General features: G+C 36.2%; 6 protein-coding genes across 6 annotated transcripts; 2 read left to right on the forward strand and 4 right to left on the reverse strand.

The window, feature by feature from the left end:
- Positions 1 to 440: 440 nt before the first annotated feature.
- On the reverse strand, positions 441 to 5,504 carry RO3G_11403 (uncharacterized protein; the record flags this gene model as incomplete). The annotated part of the gene is made up of 1 exon (XM_067665987.1): positions 441 to 5,504. One exon carries the CDS (start codon positions 5,502 to 5,504, stop codon positions 441 to 443), a length of 5,064 nt encoding a protein of 1,687 aa, XP_067522088.1.
- A 1,207-nt stretch (positions 5,505 to 6,711) lies between these two features.
- On the reverse strand, positions 6,712 to 8,959 carry RO3G_11404 (uncharacterized protein; the record flags this gene model as incomplete). The annotated part of the gene is made up of 3 exons (XM_067665988.1): positions 6,712 to 8,549; positions 8,611 to 8,781; positions 8,833 to 8,959. 3 exons carry the CDS (start codon positions 8,957 to 8,959, stop codon positions 6,712 to 6,714), a joined length of 2,136 nt encoding a protein of 711 aa, XP_067522089.1.
- A 2,024-nt stretch (positions 8,960 to 10,983) lies between these two features.
- RO3G_11405 (uncharacterized protein) lies at positions 10,984 to 11,859 on the reverse strand (the record flags this gene model as incomplete). The annotated part of the gene is made up of 2 exons (XM_067665989.1): positions 10,984 to 11,526; positions 11,641 to 11,859. 2 exons carry the CDS (start codon positions 11,857 to 11,859, stop codon positions 10,984 to 10,986), a joined length of 762 nt encoding a protein of 253 aa, XP_067522090.1.
- Positions 11,860 to 13,131: 1,272 nt separating this feature from the next.
- Positions 13,132 to 14,190, forward strand: RO3G_11406 (uncharacterized protein; the record flags this gene model as incomplete). The annotated part of the gene is made up of 1 exon (XM_067665990.1): positions 13,132 to 14,190. The coding sequence occupies one exon, from the start codon at positions 13,132 to 13,134 to the stop codon at positions 14,188 to 14,190; it is 1,059 nt and encodes a 352-aa protein (XP_067522091.1).
- A 935-nt stretch (positions 14,191 to 15,125) lies between these two features.
- Positions 15,126 to 16,031, reverse strand: RO3G_11407 (uncharacterized protein; the record flags this gene model as incomplete). The annotated part of the gene is made up of 2 exons (XM_067665991.1): positions 15,126 to 15,328; positions 15,389 to 16,031. 2 exons carry the CDS (start codon positions 16,029 to 16,031, stop codon positions 15,126 to 15,128), a joined length of 846 nt encoding a protein of 281 aa, XP_067522092.1.
- A 548-nt stretch (positions 16,032 to 16,579) lies between these two features.
- On the forward strand, positions 16,580 to 16,690 carry RO3G_11408 (uncharacterized protein; the record flags this gene model as incomplete). Its single annotated transcript, XM_067665992.1, has 1 exon — positions 16,580 to 16,690. The coding sequence occupies one exon, from the start codon at positions 16,580 to 16,582 to the stop codon at positions 16,688 to 16,690; it is 111 nt and encodes a 36-aa protein (XP_067522093.1).
- Between the last annotated feature and the right edge of the window lie 4,386 nt (positions 16,691 to 21,076).

Consider the following 21,076-nt stretch of genomic DNA (forward strand, 5'->3'; position numbering starts at 1 on the left):
CTATTGATCTAACGATAATTATAGAATAGGATTGAACTGCCGTTGTTGTAATCAGGTTCCGATATAGTCTTTTAGAACGCTGGTAGGACAACAGGGCAAGATTGGCTATTGCAGAATTCTCACGTTTATTAATAGAGATCTGGTTAGACTATAATTCTGTAGTATCCAAGTTTATCCATGAATGTTCACTTTATTAGTTGTGTGGATACAACATTGCCCCCTTCTAGTTTGAAGCAAACGGTAAAAGGATAAGTGAAGATTCAGGAAAAAGTAATTGTCATACACAATAAGTGCGATAATGATCATAGGGCAGATAAATAGACATAGTATAATTGAGGGTAGATCGTAGTAGTAAGTTGTCATAAAAACCTGATAGTAAAAAAAAACCTTCTTTAGGAAAAATTGTCTTAGGGAAAAAGACGGTCAACTACTTAGACAATTTAACGTCTTGATCTCTTGCTTCTACTGTGATGATCACGAGTAGGAACGGTACGTTTGGGTAATCTTGCTTTCTTTGAGACAGCAGTATTATTACCTGCTTGACGACGAGCCCAATATGTTTCAATTGAAGATCGATCATCAAAACTAGAAGTAGGTTCCCAAGTGTAATCCATAGGATCATCGTATCCTTTCCAATGAACAAGGTACTGGTAATTACCTGGAGTTCCTTTGTGTTGTATAATTGCTTGAATCTCATAATGTTGGTCATCGATTGATTCTGCACTTTTATTGCTGGGTAATGCAATAAGTTTTAAGTGTGAGGTTGGTACATCTCTTGATAAGAGGTTATTTTGTTTGTCAACTAATATGTAACTGCCATTAGTTGTCATTCCACTTATATAAAAAGGACCTTCGTAATACGGATCAGTTTTGTTTTCCTTATTCACATTTTTAATCATGACTTCACTATGGAGTGGGAATGGTGTGTGAACGATTTTGTTTGTTTTCATAAAATATGCATTGTCTACATCCTGAGTTTCCTTAATGCGTTTAGCAAGAGCAGGGATAACGACTTCAGTAGCATATTTAAGTCTGTTTTCTATTGCTTTAGAATCTACAGCTTCACTTCTAAGAGTGGGTTTAATATGAGAATAATCTTTCATATCATTTGGTACTTTATTGAAGATTACTGTATATGGTCTACTCTTATGAAGTCTGGAATATTTCAGATTCATAGCATATTGGGTTGCAGGTACATATAGATCCCAATCTTCTTTTCTTCCTTGTAACTGTTTAACAATAGTCTTTTTAGCAATTCCTACAAATGCTTCATTGACTGAGTTACCAAGGGGATTAAAAGGGTTAGACACTCTCTTATCGATACCACTGTTATTAATAAGTTCAGTGACGATGGTAGCAGTAAACTCTTTTCCGTTATCACTAGCAATGACCTTAGGCCAGCCGAAAGTACAGAAGATATCAACAAGCTGTTTGGCAATAGTAAGAGCTTGTTTATCAGGAATGGCTTTCAAGATAGTAAAGCGAGAAAATAAATCAACCATGACAAGAAGGAAATTATTTCCGCTCGTAGATGTTATATTAAAAGTGCCGAGGTCCATAACCCAATGATCTAGAGGTCCGTCAGGTAGGATACTTCTAGGGGGATGATAACCTGTTTTGGCAATATTAAACATTTTACATTCGTGACACTTGGATATGACATCCTGAATATCTTGACGTAAATTAGTCCAATGGAGTTTATCACCATGAATGGTTTGTTCTATGGCTTTAATTCCATAATGGCCTAATAAGTGAGCCTTTAATATTATATCTTTTCTTTCCTCAGGAGGAGGTGTGATATAATCTTCATATTGCAAAGCGCGATGCAATAAGGGTTTTGATGATGATGATGATGTTGCAGAAGTGACTGCATATGTTTGTGTTTCATAACTTTTAGATTTTTCTTTAAAAGTTGGTTTTCTTTTTTCTTTTTCTTTACCACGGATACTGTAGATGGCAACATTGTTGACATTGTTACCCCCCTCCAGTTTATTGTCATCTGGGAATAAACGACTAAGTGCGTCTGGGATAATATTCTTAATGCCAGGACAATGAACAATATCAAAGGAATATTCGAAAATTGTTTCAAACCAAACAAGCATGGCAGCATTTGGAACAACTTGCTTCTTGATGTAAATCAAGGCTTTGTGATCAGTTGTCAAGGTAAAATGACGGTTATATAACCATTTATTATATCTCTCAAACATGAATACAATCGCTAACAACTCTCGTTTGTTTGTATGATAACGACGTTCGGTAGGAGAAAGAGATCTTGCAGCAAAGGCGTTATATTGAATGACTTGGTCGATGACTTGATAAACGACACCGCCGATACCATAAGCACTAGCATCTGTTGCGACGTAGAATGGGTACTTAAGGTTAGGAATGTGAATAACTGGGGCATTCACCAAGGCATCCTTAATGTTACGAAAACTGCATTCATGGGTTTCATTCCAAATTCCTTTTAAAGAATTAAGAGATCGTAACCGGTCAAGTGGAGCAGTCAAGCGAGAAAACATAGGTAAACTATTACGGAAATAGTTTGCAAATCCAAGAAAACTCATGACTTGTCTACCAGTTTTAGGTGTGGGCCAAGAATGTATATTTGTCAGTTTACGTTGATCAGGGATTAGAGAACCATTGTTACCAATAGTCCATCCAAGAATGTTTACACAACTTTGTGCAAAATGTGTCTTTTCAACATTAATAATTAAGTTTGCAGCAGTAAGACGTTTCAACACTTCACGGACATACTCAATATGTTGATTCATGTCACCAGAGCTGAAGACACATAGATCATCAATATAGAGTGCAGTGTAGGGAAGATCTGCGAACAAATTTGTAAGAACACGCTGTACAATGTTACCGGTACTTGTCAAGCCAAAAGGACAATGACGAAATTGATACTGCATACCAGTGAATGGATGAGTAAATGCGGTTTTAGGTCTATCAGATTCTTGGATAAGAAAACGATGAAAGCATGCTCGTATGTCGAAAGTAGTAAATATAGTAGCAGAACCCATACGTTGATGAAGATCACTGATTAGAGGTAAAGGCATTCTATCAACATTCTTCACGAGTTGGTTAAGCATACGTGGATCAATAACTGCTCTTTTCTTAGTGTATAATCCGTTAACATCCTTTTTTCCAACAAGAAAAATAGGGTTGTTGAAGCGAGTATTGGAAGGAGCAGGTTCAATGACACAATCATCCAACCAAGTTTGAATTTGGTCTTCCATGATTTTTCTGTTAGCAATAGCAATATCGGGTTGTCTTCGATAAGCAAAGGCATTGGGTTCAGTATCAAGAGTAATGATAGCACCAGGTAAATTACAATGAGAAGACATGGGGATACTCGTATTAGCATCTAACAAAGGTTGAATAGTGCTCATCAATTGCTGTCTTTCCTGTTTAGTGCCAACAGGAGTTTCATTTGGCTTATAGTCATCAGGGTTAACTGGATCAGGTATTTTAGGAATATTAGAATTTAACCAAGAAGTGGCTAATCCTGTTAAACCTATTCTTAGTTTAGGCAAAATGTCAAGTCCTAAACAAATGGGGACATCACTGCTAAAATCAAACACTTCAAATTCATATGGCAAACGGATTTGGTTATAATAAACAGTAAGATTTATTATGCCTAACCGGCTTACAATACTTGAACTATTATGTCCTAACTTGATCGATCCTGGATTAGGTGTTGGAACTAAACCAAGCGACGAACAGAACGAAGGAGACACACACGAAAAAGTTGAACCGGTATCAATCATGGCCCATGTTTTGATGTGCTCTACAATAATAGGAACATAAAGCGTATTAGTGTTTGAAGGCGCTTTAGAAAAGATGTGATGTGTAATGTACTTACAGGCCTGAGCAGCTTCAGCCACAGTAAGGGCTTCTGCAACATCAATGTCCATATCATCCGACGAATCGGGAACAGAGACAACGGGACCAGCAGCATCAGTCTTACGACCGGAAGAAGCATCACTACTACTTGTAGTAGGAGTGGCAGAAGAACCAACAGAGGCAGAAACATCGTTACCAGAAGAGGCAACGGAAGACAAGGAAGAAGCAGGGGATCGACTCATTCCGCGAAACAAATGAGAAGGCCCAGCAAGATCAGAGTCGTCAGCCGAAGAGCCAGTTGAGCGACCCTTTCCTTTGCATCGATGACCAGGACGCCAGTTGTCAGCACCACAAGAGCGGCACGGACGTCCCAAACCGGAAGGTTGGTTTCTTGGATTCCACTGAGAGGCAGCAGAACCAGAGGAGACATCAACTTGGGTAGAACCCGAAGAAGGAGAAAGAGAGGAAGATTTCTTCATAGCACGACATTCATCGTTGCTATGGGTGGTGGTCTTATGGAAGCTGCAATACTTCCTAGAAGCCTTTGGATAAGGTGCAGCACGAACAGCAGAACCAGAGACAAAAGCAGAGGATTTCTTCCGACCAGAAGAAGAGGAGTCATTGACCATGGAGGGGCCAGCAGAAGTGTGAGAAGCGTTAGCAACTCTACGTACTTTGTACAATGAATGGTACAAAGTCTTGGCCAACTTGACAACGTAGTCGACCGATTCTTTTTGCGCATCCGTACAATTGGCTAAGGACACGATCACCTTCTTGTAAATGTCGGCCTGAAGACCGATCAGAAAGCAACGAGTCAAGACACAGCGATCTTGGATCTGTGCCAAGCGACGGAGGTTGTTGAAACGTTCAACGTATTGGTCAACAGTCTCAGCAGCAGTCATGGAGATGCGTAACAACTCCGTTGTAGACGTGGCCTTTTCTTCAGCCGAACCAACACCATAATGGCCAGTAAAAGCCTTTTTGAACTGACTCCACGTATGGACATCCTCCTTTTCTTGATATTCATCAAGCCAAGTACGTTGACTAGACGACAAGCAGGGAGGGAGAAGACGAAGCCAGTGCTGATCAAGATCAAGACCATGTGCGAACATCACGTCCTGAAACTTTTTTAAGCAGTGCTTAACATCCACAGAGACAGGGGCAGATGGGTCAAAGACCGCACCCTTCCACTGCATGAGGGGTAGGTTTGGAGGTACAACATTCAAGGCTGCAGGGGCAACCTGAGGTGCACCAGTCCAAGCGGTAGGAACAGCATGGGTCATAGCTCGTTGGAGGAGATATCTAGTATGAACTAGTCTCTCTAGGTCCTTGGAGCAGGCTTCGTACTTGGCGCGCACCATGCTATCTTCCTCTGACTCAGGGGTCGTGGAAAGAAGACGAACAGACAAGTTAAGGATAACTTGGGTGGCACCGATGATGGTGGAATCCAACTCCTCAATAGAAGAGTGGATGGATGGAGCTGCGATTCTAGGCTCAAAAGAACCAGAAGAAACTGCGGACGTGGTCATTCCAGAGGACTGTGCCTCTGAAGATAAGGTAGATACATCTGACATACGACGGGCGTTATCAGGATAAGTTTTATCATTACTACTGGAAGAACCAGCAGCAGCAGAGTTAAAGTCATTTGAGTTTGACATAGTGGTAAGGTAGGTAGTAATAAAAAGAGGGTTGTTTTTAAAAATAAAGTCAATAAAGAATTCACAAAAAAAAATGTTTTGCCAAATATGAAATAGAAGACAAAAACTACAAAAAGACGATAGTTGTGAAACTAAAGATTATATATGACTTTATTAATAAAAATATTGAGGGTATTTATGCTTTTTGAATGTCTGGGTCTTTACCGCTATTTCAATTGATCGGTTAAAAGAATGATATGGAATATAAGGAAGGATAGTGGATAATCAATAGCCGCTGTCTACTTGACGAATCAAGGGACAATGAAGTAATTAAACTATTGATCTAATGATAATTATAGAATAGGATTGAACTGCCGTTGTTGTAATCAGGTTCCGATATAGTCTTTTAGAACGCTGGTAGGACAACAGGGCAAGATTGGCTATTGCAGAATTCTCACGTTTATTAATAGAGATCTGGTTAGACTATAATTCTGTAGTATCCAAGTTTATCCATGAATGTTCACTTTATTAGTTGTGTGGATACAACATATACGATGGTTTGTCGTGATATCACTTTCATCGCTTTTTCTGGCTTATACAGCTAATGAAAATCTTCGATTCCTTAGTTCCAGACTCAAAATCTAGCTTCCTACAGTGCCTTCTGACTGACAGTTTGCTAATACTGTATCCAAAGGATCTCAAAAAGAGCTGAGCATCAGAAGCTGTGTGTAAAGATCCTTGTCGAAAGTTTAGGCGGATGATTGCATTAGTTATTTTGCTGACTACGACCGGTCGACTACCACGGTCACAAGCCTTGATGTTCTTTTCTTCCTTTCTTATCCTGTTGATTGTCCATTTGGAGATTCTTGCTGCCCTAAAAAGATCTGCTGCCGTACGAACTAAGTGTATTCGAAATCTCAGAGCTTCGCTTTTACAGTTGCTTATTTTCTTAAGCATATAAGGCAAGTACTTTGTCATAGTGAATAGGGTAAAAACAAAAGGGGGAATTCAATGGGAAATACAAAATAAGCATGGGTTTATGTATTTTTCAAGAGCTACTAAAGCTCACTAATATACTGTGAAATCTGAAAGCAGACGAGAGAGATATGAGGAAAATTGAAGGAAGGTTAGACAAGTACTATATTTTTGGCGAAAATTGAAATATTCAAAAAATCACTAAAAATGACCTTATGCCTGCGGGATGTCCGACACAATTCCCGTTTACATATCATAATGTATATTTTAGACTGCATTTCAGACGGTATATGTCACAAAACTCGCAGACATATGGCGGAGATGCAATACTGATTTTCATTTTTGTGCACCAGTTTTGTCCGCTACTGTATGTAACTTCGAATGCTGTTTTGTAGTTTACCGTCATCTTCTTAATGTCACCATTAAGTCTTTCAAAGCCATACAACCAAAATGCATAGATTGGACCAAAGTCTTGAATGGAGTCCTTCAAATGTAGATGAAGATGCATATTTGGAGTAACCATTTCTGGACCATACAATTCAGCAACACCAAGGACAAACTCATGGAATAGCTTGTGTGCTATCGTGGCTTCATTTTGGATAATGCATGGACGACATACGATATGACAGGCCTGTACAAACCTTGCCCAATTTTCTTTATGACGGACTGGAAGACGAGACTTGAGCAAAAGAGGAGAAAGAGCAAGACACCAGGTTCTCCATTCATCAGCCTTTAAGTCAGAGAAATCGCTGGCAATTTTCTGATTGATTGGCGTGTATTGTGCTGGCAATATAATATCATTTGCTTCTTTTTGCATTTCTTTCAAGTCAGCATCAGTCAGGTATAATTCATGGGTAAGGTCACAAATAGTTGTACGCCATATTTTAACCATTTTCTTTGCTGTTCCAAGGAAAAGACCATGCATAGGATCAATGGCAGTACAACGAACAAGATCAAGATATTCCAAATCATGTAAGGCAGAGAACCGAGTACCAAACTTCTGTTCCAAGTCGACTCTTTTTCTCTTGGTGGTTGCTTCTTTCCAATTTTTTGCATGATAACGGTTTTCAATATTGGTACGAAGTGACCAAGCATCAATATCTTCAAGACCAAAAGAAAAATCACGTTGAAGATGAGTATTATAACGAGCAGGAAATGCTGTTGAGCACTTGTTACAAGGTACAGTGGCATTGAATGAAGTAAACCCACTAACCTTTCGGCTAGCAGGAATATCACAAGCAATCAAGAACAGAGCAGCACGAACTTGAACAGGCACGTTAGGAGATTCAGCTGTACAGGTAAAAAAGTCACCATAGTAGAGCTCCTTCAGATCATTTACCAAAACTTGTAGATAGTTGTTGATTTGTGTGTCCTTGGGTTCTTTGGGACCAGGAATAACGCAAACCAAGATGATATTTTCTTTTTTGTATCTGATGGATCTTGGAAGGTTATTTATTGTCAAGTAGATAGCACCAACAGAGTACACGTTTCTTTTGGATGACTGAAACCAATCGACATTCAATGTAAAAAGAAGAGATCTAGCTTGACTGGTAAATAAATTACCATCTCTATCTTTGAATTCATTCCAAAGTTGACCATCATAGATATCATACATGGTGTTGTTATGACGAGTACGATAGCGCCATGCTTCTATTGCTGATTCAAAGCCTGGTCGAGAGAACATCACAGTCAAGGCATACTTGATGGAATTGAATGCAGAGACCTTGTTGGCGTACATTTTGCTTGCACCAATCGTAGCAGGCTTGAAGAGTGGGGCATTACATGTGATGCGAAATTCAGAAAAGGTGCACTTCGAATCACAGTGTACTTCTTCAGGCTGGTACAGGGTATGGCATTCAGGACAGACAACAAGGCGAAACATACCTTTGTAGGTATAGTCAATTCCAACAGCATTTCGAAGAGTGTCCAACTTGGTAGGGAAGATTGGTTCATAATGTAAGAGGACAACAAGATCATTAGCAAATTTCATAACTATTTCCGCAGCATATTCAGAAATGAAAAACAGCTGGAAATACGTCAAGAAAATTGCTATGAAAGCAACAACATCACTTTGGAATCCTTCAAGTTTAACTAAACGTTTGACAAAGTAAGTATTTTATATTTTATTAAAACAATTCTAGAAGGTTTTTACCTTTGGGCACATTGAATTCGACAACATCCATACAACTAGAGGCATCATCTTCATCATTTTCAATGACTTGCCAATTAGAAAAGTCTTCATCACCATTATTCTCAGAATCATTTTCACTTGACGGAATCACTTCATTATTGGTGTTAACTTCTGGAATTATTTCTGATTCACCTGTTTATATGATACGTTAGCAAAAAAACTATCTTAATGTAAGTAACAAACCTTTAACAGCTTCTTTCTTTCTATGGCGAGCAAGAGTCCATTGCGTAACAAATTGGTACTTGCCTGCTTCTCCTCCAGAGCATTGGGCGCAGTAACAATGGAATTTGTATGGGCTTGAAGAATACATTATAAATACAATAAAGAACTTGCGTTACTAATTATATACTGTTTGATTTACAACAACAATTGATGTTATTTATACTTTTTGAATATGTAAATTTTTACCGCTATCTCTATTCATCGGTTAAAATAATGATACAAAGAGAATGGGAAGATTCAGGAAAGATAATGGATAAATATGACATGTTGTCTTCTTGACGAATCAATCAATGATGATGTGAGTTGTTTATTGATTTAACAATATTTATCAAATAGGATTACATTGATGTACCGTTCTTAAAAACAGGTCCCGATGTGATTCTTAAAATACTGATATGAACAACAGATCAAAGGTAATTATTGCAGAAGTTTCATATTTATTTATAGAGATATGGTTTTACTGTAAATCAATGATATTAAATTTATTCATGAGTACTTATTTTTTGTATGAATACAATAACAGTTTTTATGCACTTGATATGTCGCTTTATGAACTCCTTATATACAACTCCAAAATCAAAGAATAAGAACCTTTAACAAATTTCAATTGATGTTGCTATATTACGACATCATACAATTGCGACTAAATAATAATACATTTTTCATCGAGTAAAATCAATTCAACTTTTCTGTTGAAAGATTTGAATCTTTTTCCGTCATATTCAGTACTATATTGATTGGCTTACTTAACTGCACTACTTTACAAAAAAAAAAAAAAAAAAAAGAAAAAGAAAAAAGACAAAGTGATGATATTCTTAAAGTTGGGACAAAAAGCACATAAATTAGCATAGATACATTGAATAAGAAATTGAAATTAGCAAACAAAGGTAAATGAATTAACACATTTCTAATTGACATCTCAGTTAGATTTTTTTTTCTTGGTTGAAAAAAAATATTTCCAATTTCAGTGCAATTTCTAAAACCGCTTTCTAAAACCCAAAGTAAATCTTTGTATACTCTATGAATAAAACAAGGATCCCGTATGTAGGCTTTGTTCAACTTAAGGCAATTTGTCAAAGTAGGTATTCGTTTGAAATGTCATTTTTAACATTCTTTTTTTTTAACATGCAAGTAATTCCAACATTGCTTTTTTTTCACATGCAAGTAATTCCGACATTGCAATTCTCTAATTTCAACATTACTTTTTTTTTTCTAAATCTCTTAAGATGTTCTATTTTATTTCATTAACAAAAGCTCTTTTTTATAGTCTCTGCTATAAGGAATCTCAAAACATGTAAATTCGTTTGAAGTTAATAATTATTGTTTCTTTTTGCAGTTAAAAATAAAAATGACTACCAAACCCATTCCTCCTTATTTTCTGCTTAGCTTTAGTCGTTTAAACATTGCCTTATCATCTGTGGTAGAAGTTATTTTCCTTGTGGTCAAAAAAAGGAAAATTGTATTTCTTTTTTTTTTTCTTTTTTCCTTGTTCATTTTTATTTTATCTCTTATTTAACATTTGCATTTATTACTTCCTATGATATATTCTGTTGTTCCAATTGTAATCAATTAATTTTACTCTTCGTTGGATAAAATCATTGAGCCTATGTTCCCTTTCGCAACTTAAGAAATGTTGTTCTTTATCTTTTCAGTGTAAACAAACAATTTTTTTTATCTTTTTTTTTGGGTACATAAACTAAGCATACTTTTCTTTTTTCTTTTTTTGCAGTATAGCAAATTCAGTATGCTTGATAAGAGAACGTCGCAACTCAAATAGTTATATGTCCGAGCTTACAATCCAATAGATACAGTTGTTGGAATAATTGTTCGAATGTTTTGCAATTTTATACGTTTTGCTTTGTATCTCTGCAGTCAGATACGATAGAGCTACGTACGATACCTCATTAAAAAGCGACAGCTTTCGCATATAACATATAAAAAGCTAGGGGTCTGGAATTATTTCCATATATAGTAAGACCAAATTGCGTCAAGCATATGCATTCGAACAATTTTTCCAATTGAATCATCTTTTATTTAATACCGTGTATGACCGCCTTTAGCTTTAATAACTGCTCTACAACGAGCTGGCATACTCTTGATATATGCTTGGCATTACTCTTTGGTACAAGAAATACATTCTTTCTCGATTCTAGACCAGAGATCATGCAGTCCTTTATCCCTATCTTCATCTAAGCTCAGCCTCAGCTTTAAATGGTGCCAGAGATGCTCTATAGGATTCAAATCAGGACTTTGAGCAGGCCAACTGAAAGTATGCTCTTCTTTTAACCCATTTTCCTTAAACCAAACATGAGCAAGCTTTGATGTGTGCTTAGGATCACTGTCGTGTTGAAAATAAATAGATTCCTGTTGGTAACCATAGTACTTCAGACTGTCCATCAGTGTAGTTGACAGGATATGAACATAATCTGATGCTTTCATAGTACCATTCTCAATTGCGCAGCCATATCCAGGACTATCCCACGTCATACAACCCCAAAGCAGCACACTGCCAGCTCCTCCTTTGACTGTAAGGTCAAGATGATGAGGCTGCAATTTGTCACCAGGTCGTTTCCAAAAGTACTTACAGCCATCTGAACCCCAAACATTAATCTTGGTCTTATCAGAAAGCACTATACGTCTCCAGTCATCTTCTGTCTAATCTTTGTGAGCTTTAGCCCACTTTAGTCTAGCTTCCATGTGACATTTTTTGAGGAGAGGCTTTTTCTTCTTAATTTGGGTATCGAAACCCATACTATGAAGCATTTTTACTGTACCAAAATAGCCTATCTTGTGACCAATACTGTTTAAATATGGCCATACGCTCTTTGCAGTCTTAAGTGAACCATTTACAAGCTCTCTCTTCAGGTAATTCTTTGTCGTTGAGCTTATAGTAGTCTTTTTACCAGCATGACCTCGAGTACGTTTCGGTGTATACAAGCCCTTGTGCTTGCTCAAAGTGGACGTTAATACTCCTGGAGCATGTTCCATGATCTCTGAGTATGATAAACGCTTTTTCAACAGCTACCGGATGCTCTCTTGCTTGCTACGAGATAAAGGATGTGCCATGATATAAGGACGTATAGACTGTACGAGATGGAAGGGAAACACCGTAAAACACAGCCTTATTTATATATTTTAAGCTCCGATTAATAGCAAAAGCGTTGTTTCATAATTACATCATTTTGTAATGCTGTATTTGTGATGTCAGAAGCGGCAACGATATCATTATTATAGAATGCATTGAGTTGGAAAAATTGTTCGAATGCATATGCTTGACGCAATTTGATCTTACTATATATGGAAATAATTCCAGACCCCTAGCGTTTTATATGTTATATGCGAAAGCTGTCGCTTTTTAATGAGGTATCGTACGTAGCTCTATCGTATCTGACTGCAGAGATACAAAGCAAAACGTATAAAATTGCAAAACATTCGAACAATTATTCCAACAACTGTATGGTATCCAACCTAGGATTGGCGTGGCTGAGGTCCATATACCGACAAGTCGTGGTGTAGTAGTCCATAAGGGCTATACTGAAGCAAGACGAGTAGGTGTTAGCAAGCAGGACACGATGATGAAAAAGGAAAGGAAGGTCCACTTCATGGAGCAGCAGGTTGGTGCAGAACCTGAGAGACAGTCGATGGTGGATTCGGGTCTTCCTTTTGACCGTAATGAAGAGAACGTTGAGGAAGGTACAGAGATCTATGCTGTTAGCATATCTGTTGTCAGTAACGGTGCTCCTGGGTCTTCTAACAGTTTGGATGTTGTTGATCAAGCAAGAATTCAACAAGGGCAAGACTTGGTAGAATCGTATGAAGAAGGCATTTTTGACAAGTTGTCAGTCACTGATGAAGATGAAGAACAGGTTGTTCCCCAAGAGATGAAGGAAATGGTCGAGGGACGTTTTGCTGATTGCTTCGTGAAGAACTCTGGGTTGGGCAGGGTAAAAGGGTTCGAGCATAAGATCGTCCTGAAACCCGATGCTACTCCAGTGCGATCTGTGCCGTTTAGACTGACGTGGGAAGAGAATGAGTTTTTGGAGAAGGAGTTGAATAACATGCTGGAGCTGGGCATAATTAGACCTTCCAAATCAGGTGCATACTCCTCTCCCTGCTTTTTTGTCAAGAAAAAGGATGGTAGTCGTAGAATGGTGCTAGACTACAGAAAGCTGAATCAGATGACGGTATCAAATGCTTATCCCTTACCTTTGATATCCGAATTGTTGGATTCGTTGGGTGGTGCCAAGTTTTTTCACTACAATGGATATGGCTTTTGGCTATTGGCAAGTTCCCATGGCGGAAGATTCGATTGAGAAGACTGGTTTTGTTACCAAGAAGGGAATTTATGAATTCCTGGTCATGCCGTTTGGATTGACATCCGCCCCGTCAACCTTCCAAGCCATGATGAACTCTATCCTGGGTGAGTATATTGGTAAGTTTTGCTTGGTGTTCATCGATGATGTATTGATCTTTGGTGGCGACTCCTTGATGGAGCATGGTGCACTGGTGGAAAAGGTGTTGATCAAGTGTAAAGACGCTGGTCGGAAATTGAAGAAGAAGAAATGTTCGTGGGGTCAGTCGTCCGTATCTTACTTGGGCCATGAAGTCACAGCAGATGGCTTAAAGCCTAGTGATCATAATGTAAATAAGATCGTTAATTTTGATACACCCAAGAATGTTGGAGAAATTAGATCTTACCTTGGGCTCTGCAGCTATTATCGTGCTTTCTGTCCTAATTTTGCAAATGTGGCAGCTCCGTTACAGAAGTTAGTAAAGAAAAATGTGGCCTTTGTTTGGGGTGATGAGCAAGAAACCAGTTTTAGAAGGTTTCAAGAAATGTTGACGTCGCCTCCCTTGCTTGCATACCCGGATAGAAGAAAGTATCAAGTGTTGTCTGTAGATGCATCGAAGTCTGGCTTGGGTGCAGTACTATCGCAAGTAACTGATTTGAATTCGTTAGCAAATGAACAAGTGATTTCTTATGCGTCAAGGTCATTACGTGGTGCTGAAATTAATTATGCGATCACGCATCTAGAAGCTCTTGCAGTGGTATGGGGTGTTCAGCACTATCGTCATTTCTTGCTGGGTCGTAAATTTGTCCTGATCACTGATCATTCTGCCTTGAGATATGTCTTTCAACCTGCCAAGTCTACCCCCAAGTTGTCAAGATGGGCTGCTTGTTTGATGGAATACGACTATATTTTGAGATATAGACCAGGTAGTGCCAATCCGGCAGATGCGTTGTCAAGGCTTCCAGTGGTGAATCGTGAACAGGGTGGTCAGAGCGAAGTTGAAGATGAAACTCCTGAGACGAATTGAAGAAGTTTATTGGTGATTCACTAGAAGTATTTATAGATGTTAAAAAATTTTTCTTTTTTGGAGGAAGTTCTTCCGCACTTTCATAACTTTTTTTTATCTTTACCTTTGTTTTTATTTTTATCCATCCCTTCTTTCATTTTTTTTGTTACAATCCATTACTCTTGTGTATCTTTAATTGATCAAGGTTTCTTTGGGTTAATTGTAAGTTTGATGCCGTCGGACTTTAAAATTTTTTAATTTCCTTATTTGGAAATCGGAAATTTTCGGACTATGAAGCACATAATTGGTAAAACATACTTAAATTATGCCAGTCGTTGTCCGGAATGGCTAGAGTGCCTACTTCCGAAAGAAGAGGTCACCTATTCGAAACATGCAATCGGTATTTTTGTTCGAATGCTGTAGGCGTGTTTATGTAAGAGCTATTATTTTTAAATTGATTCCTTTGTGTATCCTTTTTTTTTGTATAGGTTTTATTTTGTTTAGCTGATTATAGTGTGACAAAGAAGTCAAAAAATGAAAGAAGTCAAAAAAATGAAATAAGTGGAAAAGAAAAAAAAAATTAACAATATAGATATCCTAACTATTTAGATGAAGAAAAAGGACAGTACAGTTCTACTCCCACTTTTATTTTATATATATTTTATTCAATAAACAGGCAACCTTCTCATAAAAAGTGCCTGATCCCTTTATTTTTTTTATCTTTACCTTTATTTGATCGTAACTAAAAGATCTGGTGGTCACTACAGTACCTTACTTTAAAATTTTTCAAGAAAAACTCGTCTAAAGCACTCAACCCAAACCAAACTTACTACAAAATAACAATAGTAATGCTTTTGGATATTTTTTGACGAAGTATATTAATAATGCTTGCTCTCTGTAGGTGATATTATTGAGGACATTTTTATTGAGCTTTGTTTAATTTTTTTTTATTGTTATTATTCTTCTGCAGCAAGCTCAGTTAACCACGCTGGGTTACGCTGAGCTCGATCAAAACTGACATTCTTAAGGCAATCAATGATACCCCCAAAAATATCGTTATGGTGCTTTCTTTGCCAAATAAATTCGATAAGCAGCCAAGGTACCATTTTCTTTGTTCTAAGGGCAGGAGTTACATTGATTTTTATTCCATTCCAAGTTCCTAGAGAAATTTTATTAAACTAAAGCTATAAACGCTTGTACACTCCAATTTTATGCTTACCTTCGACTGTGTTGGTATGGACATCGCCGCCACGAAATGTCACACTGTGATTGACAGTTCGATGTACCAAGTTCATTCCAAGGTTTACCATATTTTCATATGCTCTCCAACAATCTGTATGTACTATGGAACCATCGGCAACATAATTTCGAATGATTGTATCCATCGTTTCAGTGTTTCTATTATTTACTACCACAAGAAAACACTTTCGTTCAGGTGTTTTTTCAACACCACCTACCACCCAAACACCCTCCACACGATGTCCTCGATGATACTTTCTTTTACCAAACTTTGATTCATCAATTTCTACCACGATTGAATTTCCATCCACATCATAACCACCGATTTTGCAGTCGTTCTGCTGTAAATCTTCTTGTAAAATCTGGTACCAATCTTTCAAAGTTTCACGTACAGCATATGGTGAGCATCCAACCATGGTAGAAATTGTCATGCGACGTACTTTCAAGCTCCAAAAGTAAAGGATGGATAGCGTATCATAGGTTGGTAAGCTGCGATTACTAAAAAAGGAAGCATTTCGTACAGCAACTTGACGCCCATTGCAGCATTTCTCACCAGTTTCCTGATTAATTATGATTCCATTGCATCTCCAACGTGGAATACTTCCTGTTTGCTCCAAGTACATGATGCTTCCTTCATCACCATTACAACGATAAACTGTGTTGCTTCCATAATACAGTGGCCGTCAAAACTGGTCGCATGTTTTCATATTTTGCCTATACGCACTATCTTCTTCTTCATTTCTTAGTCTATAGCAATGAAATATAGTTCATTCGAAAGAGCAAACTCTGGACAATTATATGGTAACACAGACATCACAGTAGAGCCAGTATACTGGTAGTAATTGGCACTTAAAGTCCGACGGTACATGCGACCAGTTTTGACGGCATTAATAAGTCAACATTTTTACACGCTTTATTTAAAAAAATTAATATTTAGTCCAACGACCTTTTGCTTTAATAACTGCAGCACACCTTTTCGGCATACTTTCGATGTATTTTTGGCATTCTTCTTTGGAAATGGCATACCAGGTCTGACCTATACGCTCCCATAGCTCATGCATACTAGTTGGTGGTGCCTCATAGCTATGAAATAGCTCTCTCTTTAAATGAGCCCACATATGCTCTATGGGATTTAGGTCTGGTGATTGAGGAGGCCATTCCAATGCTTCAAATGGCTGCTGGTCAATCCATTCTTTCACTACCTTCGATGTATGCTTCGGATCATTGTCCTGCTGAAACACCATTTTGGAGGAATCCAAGCCATAACTTTCCATTGTCTTGAGTAAGTCATCTTTTAAGACCTCAAGGTAGCCTTCGCTATTCATACGATGACCAACATCAGCTATCCATCCAATACTTTCCCATGTAAGGCAGCTCCAGACCATGATATTACCACCCTCATGCTTGACGGTTTGCTGTACATGTCGCGAGTTCAATTCCTCATGGGGTAGTTTCCATGCATAAGCCTTTCCGTCGGATGCAAAACGATTTACTTTAGTCTCATCAGAGAATATGACCCGTTTCCAGTCATCCACAGTCCAATGTTGGGGTGATTGGCACTTCAGGCCACGATGGATAAATCATAATATCTACAGCTATAGCGGAGCTAGAATAACAATCCAAAAATAGAAACTAAGGTTATAAGGCAAGCAGAATCGAATGGCGCTGTTTAAATTTTGAAGTTCCGAATATTTCCCGATTTAGTCTAGAATAATGGGGCGTTTCTTATGTGAAGCACCTTTGTTCCCAGTTAGTTTTATATCATTTGGTACATCGGTAATTTTCAAAAATAGTAAGCACCATATAATATTTTTAAACATGTTTAACAGTCTTCAAAATATTTATGGAAGTCCATTGGATGTTTATAAACCACTTTTTTCCAGAAATTACAAAATAGCTTAATTGGAAATATGGCTCATTTGAATCTTGATGTCACGAGTTCAATCCACCCAATGACCATTTTATACTTTTGCGATAACGGATTAAGTTTTCCCTTTTATTTATTTTACAGCTGAAATGTTTTTGTAGGTCACAAGAACTTCTTTTTGAGGGTTGATGTTGTGATAAAGAAGTCAAAAAAATGGTGTAACAAAGAAGTCAAAAAATGAAAAAAGTCAAGAAAATGTTAAAGGTCAAAAAAGTGAAAAAGTCAAGAAAATGAAAAAAGTCAAAAAGAAAAAAAAAATTAACAATATAAATATCCCAACTATTTAGATGAAGAAAAAGGACAGTACAGTTCTACTCACATTTTTATTTTATATATTTTATTCAATAAACAGGCAACCTTCTCATAAAAAGTTCCTGATCCCTTTATTTTTCTTTATCTTTACCTTTATTTGATTTTAAATAAAAGATCTGGTGGTCGCTACAGTATCTTACTTTCAAAATTTCAAAAAAACTTCTATAAAACACTCAACTCAAAACACAAACCAACAAAAAATAGCAATAGAAAAAATTAAAAGATAAAAGATTATAAAAAATGTTAAAAAGATAATGTTGAAAATATAAAAATGGTCAAAAAAATAAGAAAAGCAAAAAAGAAAAAAAATATTATACATATGTATATATCCCATCTTTTTGTGAAGAAACTGTTGGTCAGTTTAAATAAATCATACGTTTTTACGCAGTAAATAACAAACTTTAACAAGAAAGTCCCTGTTTACCTAAACTTTTTACTCTACTTTAACTTTTATCAAGAAACATCGTATTGATCTTACACATAAGATCTGGTGGTCACTACTTATCAAACATCTGCTTAAACCCTATATAAAACAACAACTTACAAGGCAATCACAACCTTAAATTAAGCTTTATAAGCAAACTTAACTCAAATTAACTCACTTACAGAAAGACAACCTTAAATAGCAGCATAACTATATGCTAACTTTAATTTGCAAAGCAAAAGCGCTATTATCATGTGCTCTTGCTTAATTATAATTTTTCTTTGCCTAAAAAGTACTCACTGTTGTGATTTTTTCACTGCACCTACTATGTGTTGTAGAACAGAGTCTGATCATAACGGACATTGAATAATCACAACTAAAAGAAGTATATTAAAATTGATAAAAGATAATAATTTAAATCTTTATTAAATAAAATATACTCTTCTTCTTTTTTATATAAAACTATCACTATTAGATTCATTCTATAAAGTAAACATGAACACTAAATAAGTCATGATCTTTACTATTCATCATTTCTGTAAATGAATAATAATGGATCAGGTACCTAGTCAACTTTGATCTGACTGGAGGCATTTCATATAAATATATCTTTCCTCTCATTGAAGATGGGACAATTCTCCCAGATCAGTTAAAGAACAATAAGATCTATAAAAACAACGAATTAAAATTTTTCATAATTGATTCAGTGATCATTCTTCAATCAAACGTGTCAATTATTGGATCTACGCTCATAACTACTCATTTACCCGCCAACTGATAGAAGAATATAAGTAGTAGACTTTGTAATGATTTCTTTTTAACAATTAAGATTGTCTTAAATAAAGTTCAGTCTCAAAAAGTATTCTTTTGGTTTATCTTTGTTATTACCTTTACCAGAACATAACACTATGAACTATAAACACACATCGAAAAACAAAAAAAGTAGCAAAGAAATGTACCAAATCCAATAAAAAATAATTTACAGTTTTTTTTTTAATTCAAATTATAATGAGAATAACACATTTTATTAGAACATTTAAAATTTAACTAAGAATAGATTTGTAATCAATAAAACATTATAAAAACGATAAGCATTAATATTTTTAAATGATATTCAAGAATAATATCACGATATTATATAACAGTATATAGGTTATTACTGTTGTAGAACAGTAACTGATTGTAGTTAACGTTGATAAATATAAGTCTTAATACAAGATCATAATTAAAATAAAATAAAATTCAAGTTTATTTAAATAAGATCATACAATCAATTCCAATTAAACAAGTTCTTTTAGAATATGTATTGTATTCATGAGAGTTCTTTGACAAGAAGACGTATCAACTAAAATAACCAAATCCAATCCAATGTCAGGAATATTGCTAACCTTTCACGTAATTGAAATAACGTATAAAATAACGTTATTCAAATCAGTAAGAAATTCCCTAGAATAAAAGATAATATATGACAGACATACAAAAGAACAAATGAAAAGTTTTCATAATCATAAATAGAGATGACACTTGATAAAGCACCTGAAAGAGTAGAAGAACGTTTACAATACAAGATATCAAGCCATTCACTCAATAAGATATAAATATCTGCCTTCAATTAGAATAATTTTTACTTTAACTTAAACTGAAATAAAGATCAGACTCGAAACGTTCACAAACTGTTTCTTTATTTTTGTTTTTACCTCTTGTTTTCTATTATCTTAACAATTACAATTAGTTTTTTTACGACTAATGTTTGAACCATAATGAAGAAATATCGATATTTTAAGAATCGAGGAAGCAATGTGATTTTTACATAATATCAATGATGTTATTTAATTAAAAAACTTAGTATCTATATTACATTCATCAAAAGATGCTTAGAAATAAGCTTCCATTTGGTATGTATGCTCGGACAGTGGATGATGCCACTTTGCAAGACATCCTTGTTATAGCATATACGCTAAGAACCCTAAATCGGTCGCAAAAATTTTGGCGGCCATATCGATGTTTCATATAACTGCCATACATCAGTAATGTTAGAATTCAAGAAACATACAAAGGAGTTGGCGATTGCTAATCCTTCACAAAAGTAAATGAGGGCAAGCTGAGGAAATCAGATGCTTACAGTGCCAGATGAGCTCCAAAATTCAATTTTTCAGATTTCATTCAAACTTTTACCCAATATAGCGTACTATTGGATAAGTCATTTCCCAAAATATCGGAGCGTGAAAGCAAATATTCGCTCCGCAATCATAAAAAAAGTGCAGACATGCTATAAATTTAAGGGTCACATAAAATTGTTTCTATTCGATGGTTTTTAGTAAAAATCTGCATACCATAAGCTCTAACTGATTAAAGTATTTGTGCAAAATCTCCGCCAAAATCTCCGACATTTCTATTTTTTTATTGCTGTTTTTAACATATTTCTCTTCATCAAATACAAATATTTTAGCAAAACTATAACACCTATTGTTGGACCATATAGTTACACAAATGTTCAAAGTCTTATTAAAATCTGTAAAGAAGTCATTGATATAGAGCGTGCCCAAAAAAATTGCATACTGTCTATTTTCAAGCGCAGATATCTACAACAAATAGTCGGAATTGGAAAACGAAAATGGTACCAATCGATGCGCAATGGCCAAAAATATATATTTCCATATTTGGATTGTAGTTATAGCGCCGATTGAACCGTAAATATCATGATTTATCCATCGTGGCCTGAAGTGCCAATTGTCCCAATGTTGGTGCGATTTGGCCCACTGAAGGCGTTTCACGATGTTTTGGCTGCGTAGCAAAGGTTTTTGAGGCTTGACAAACGCTATAAAGCCAGCTTTTTTAAGAACGCGGCGTACGGTACTGTCATTTACTGACATTCCAAATTCTTCTTTTAGAGCTTTTTGGATCTCTATAGCGTTATTTTTTCTTCCTAAGGTGACTAATCTCCGGATGTAGTTCACCATGCGTTGACTAATTAGAGATGGGCGACCACCTTCATCAACATTTCT

This window comes from Rhizopus delemar, genomic scaffold (assembly GCF_000149305.1).
Source record: "Rhizopus delemar RA 99-880 supercont3.9 genomic scaffold, whole genome shotgun sequence".
Taxonomy (NCBI): Eukaryota; Fungi; Mucoromycota; class Mucoromycetes; order Mucorales; family Rhizopodaceae; genus Rhizopus; species Rhizopus delemar.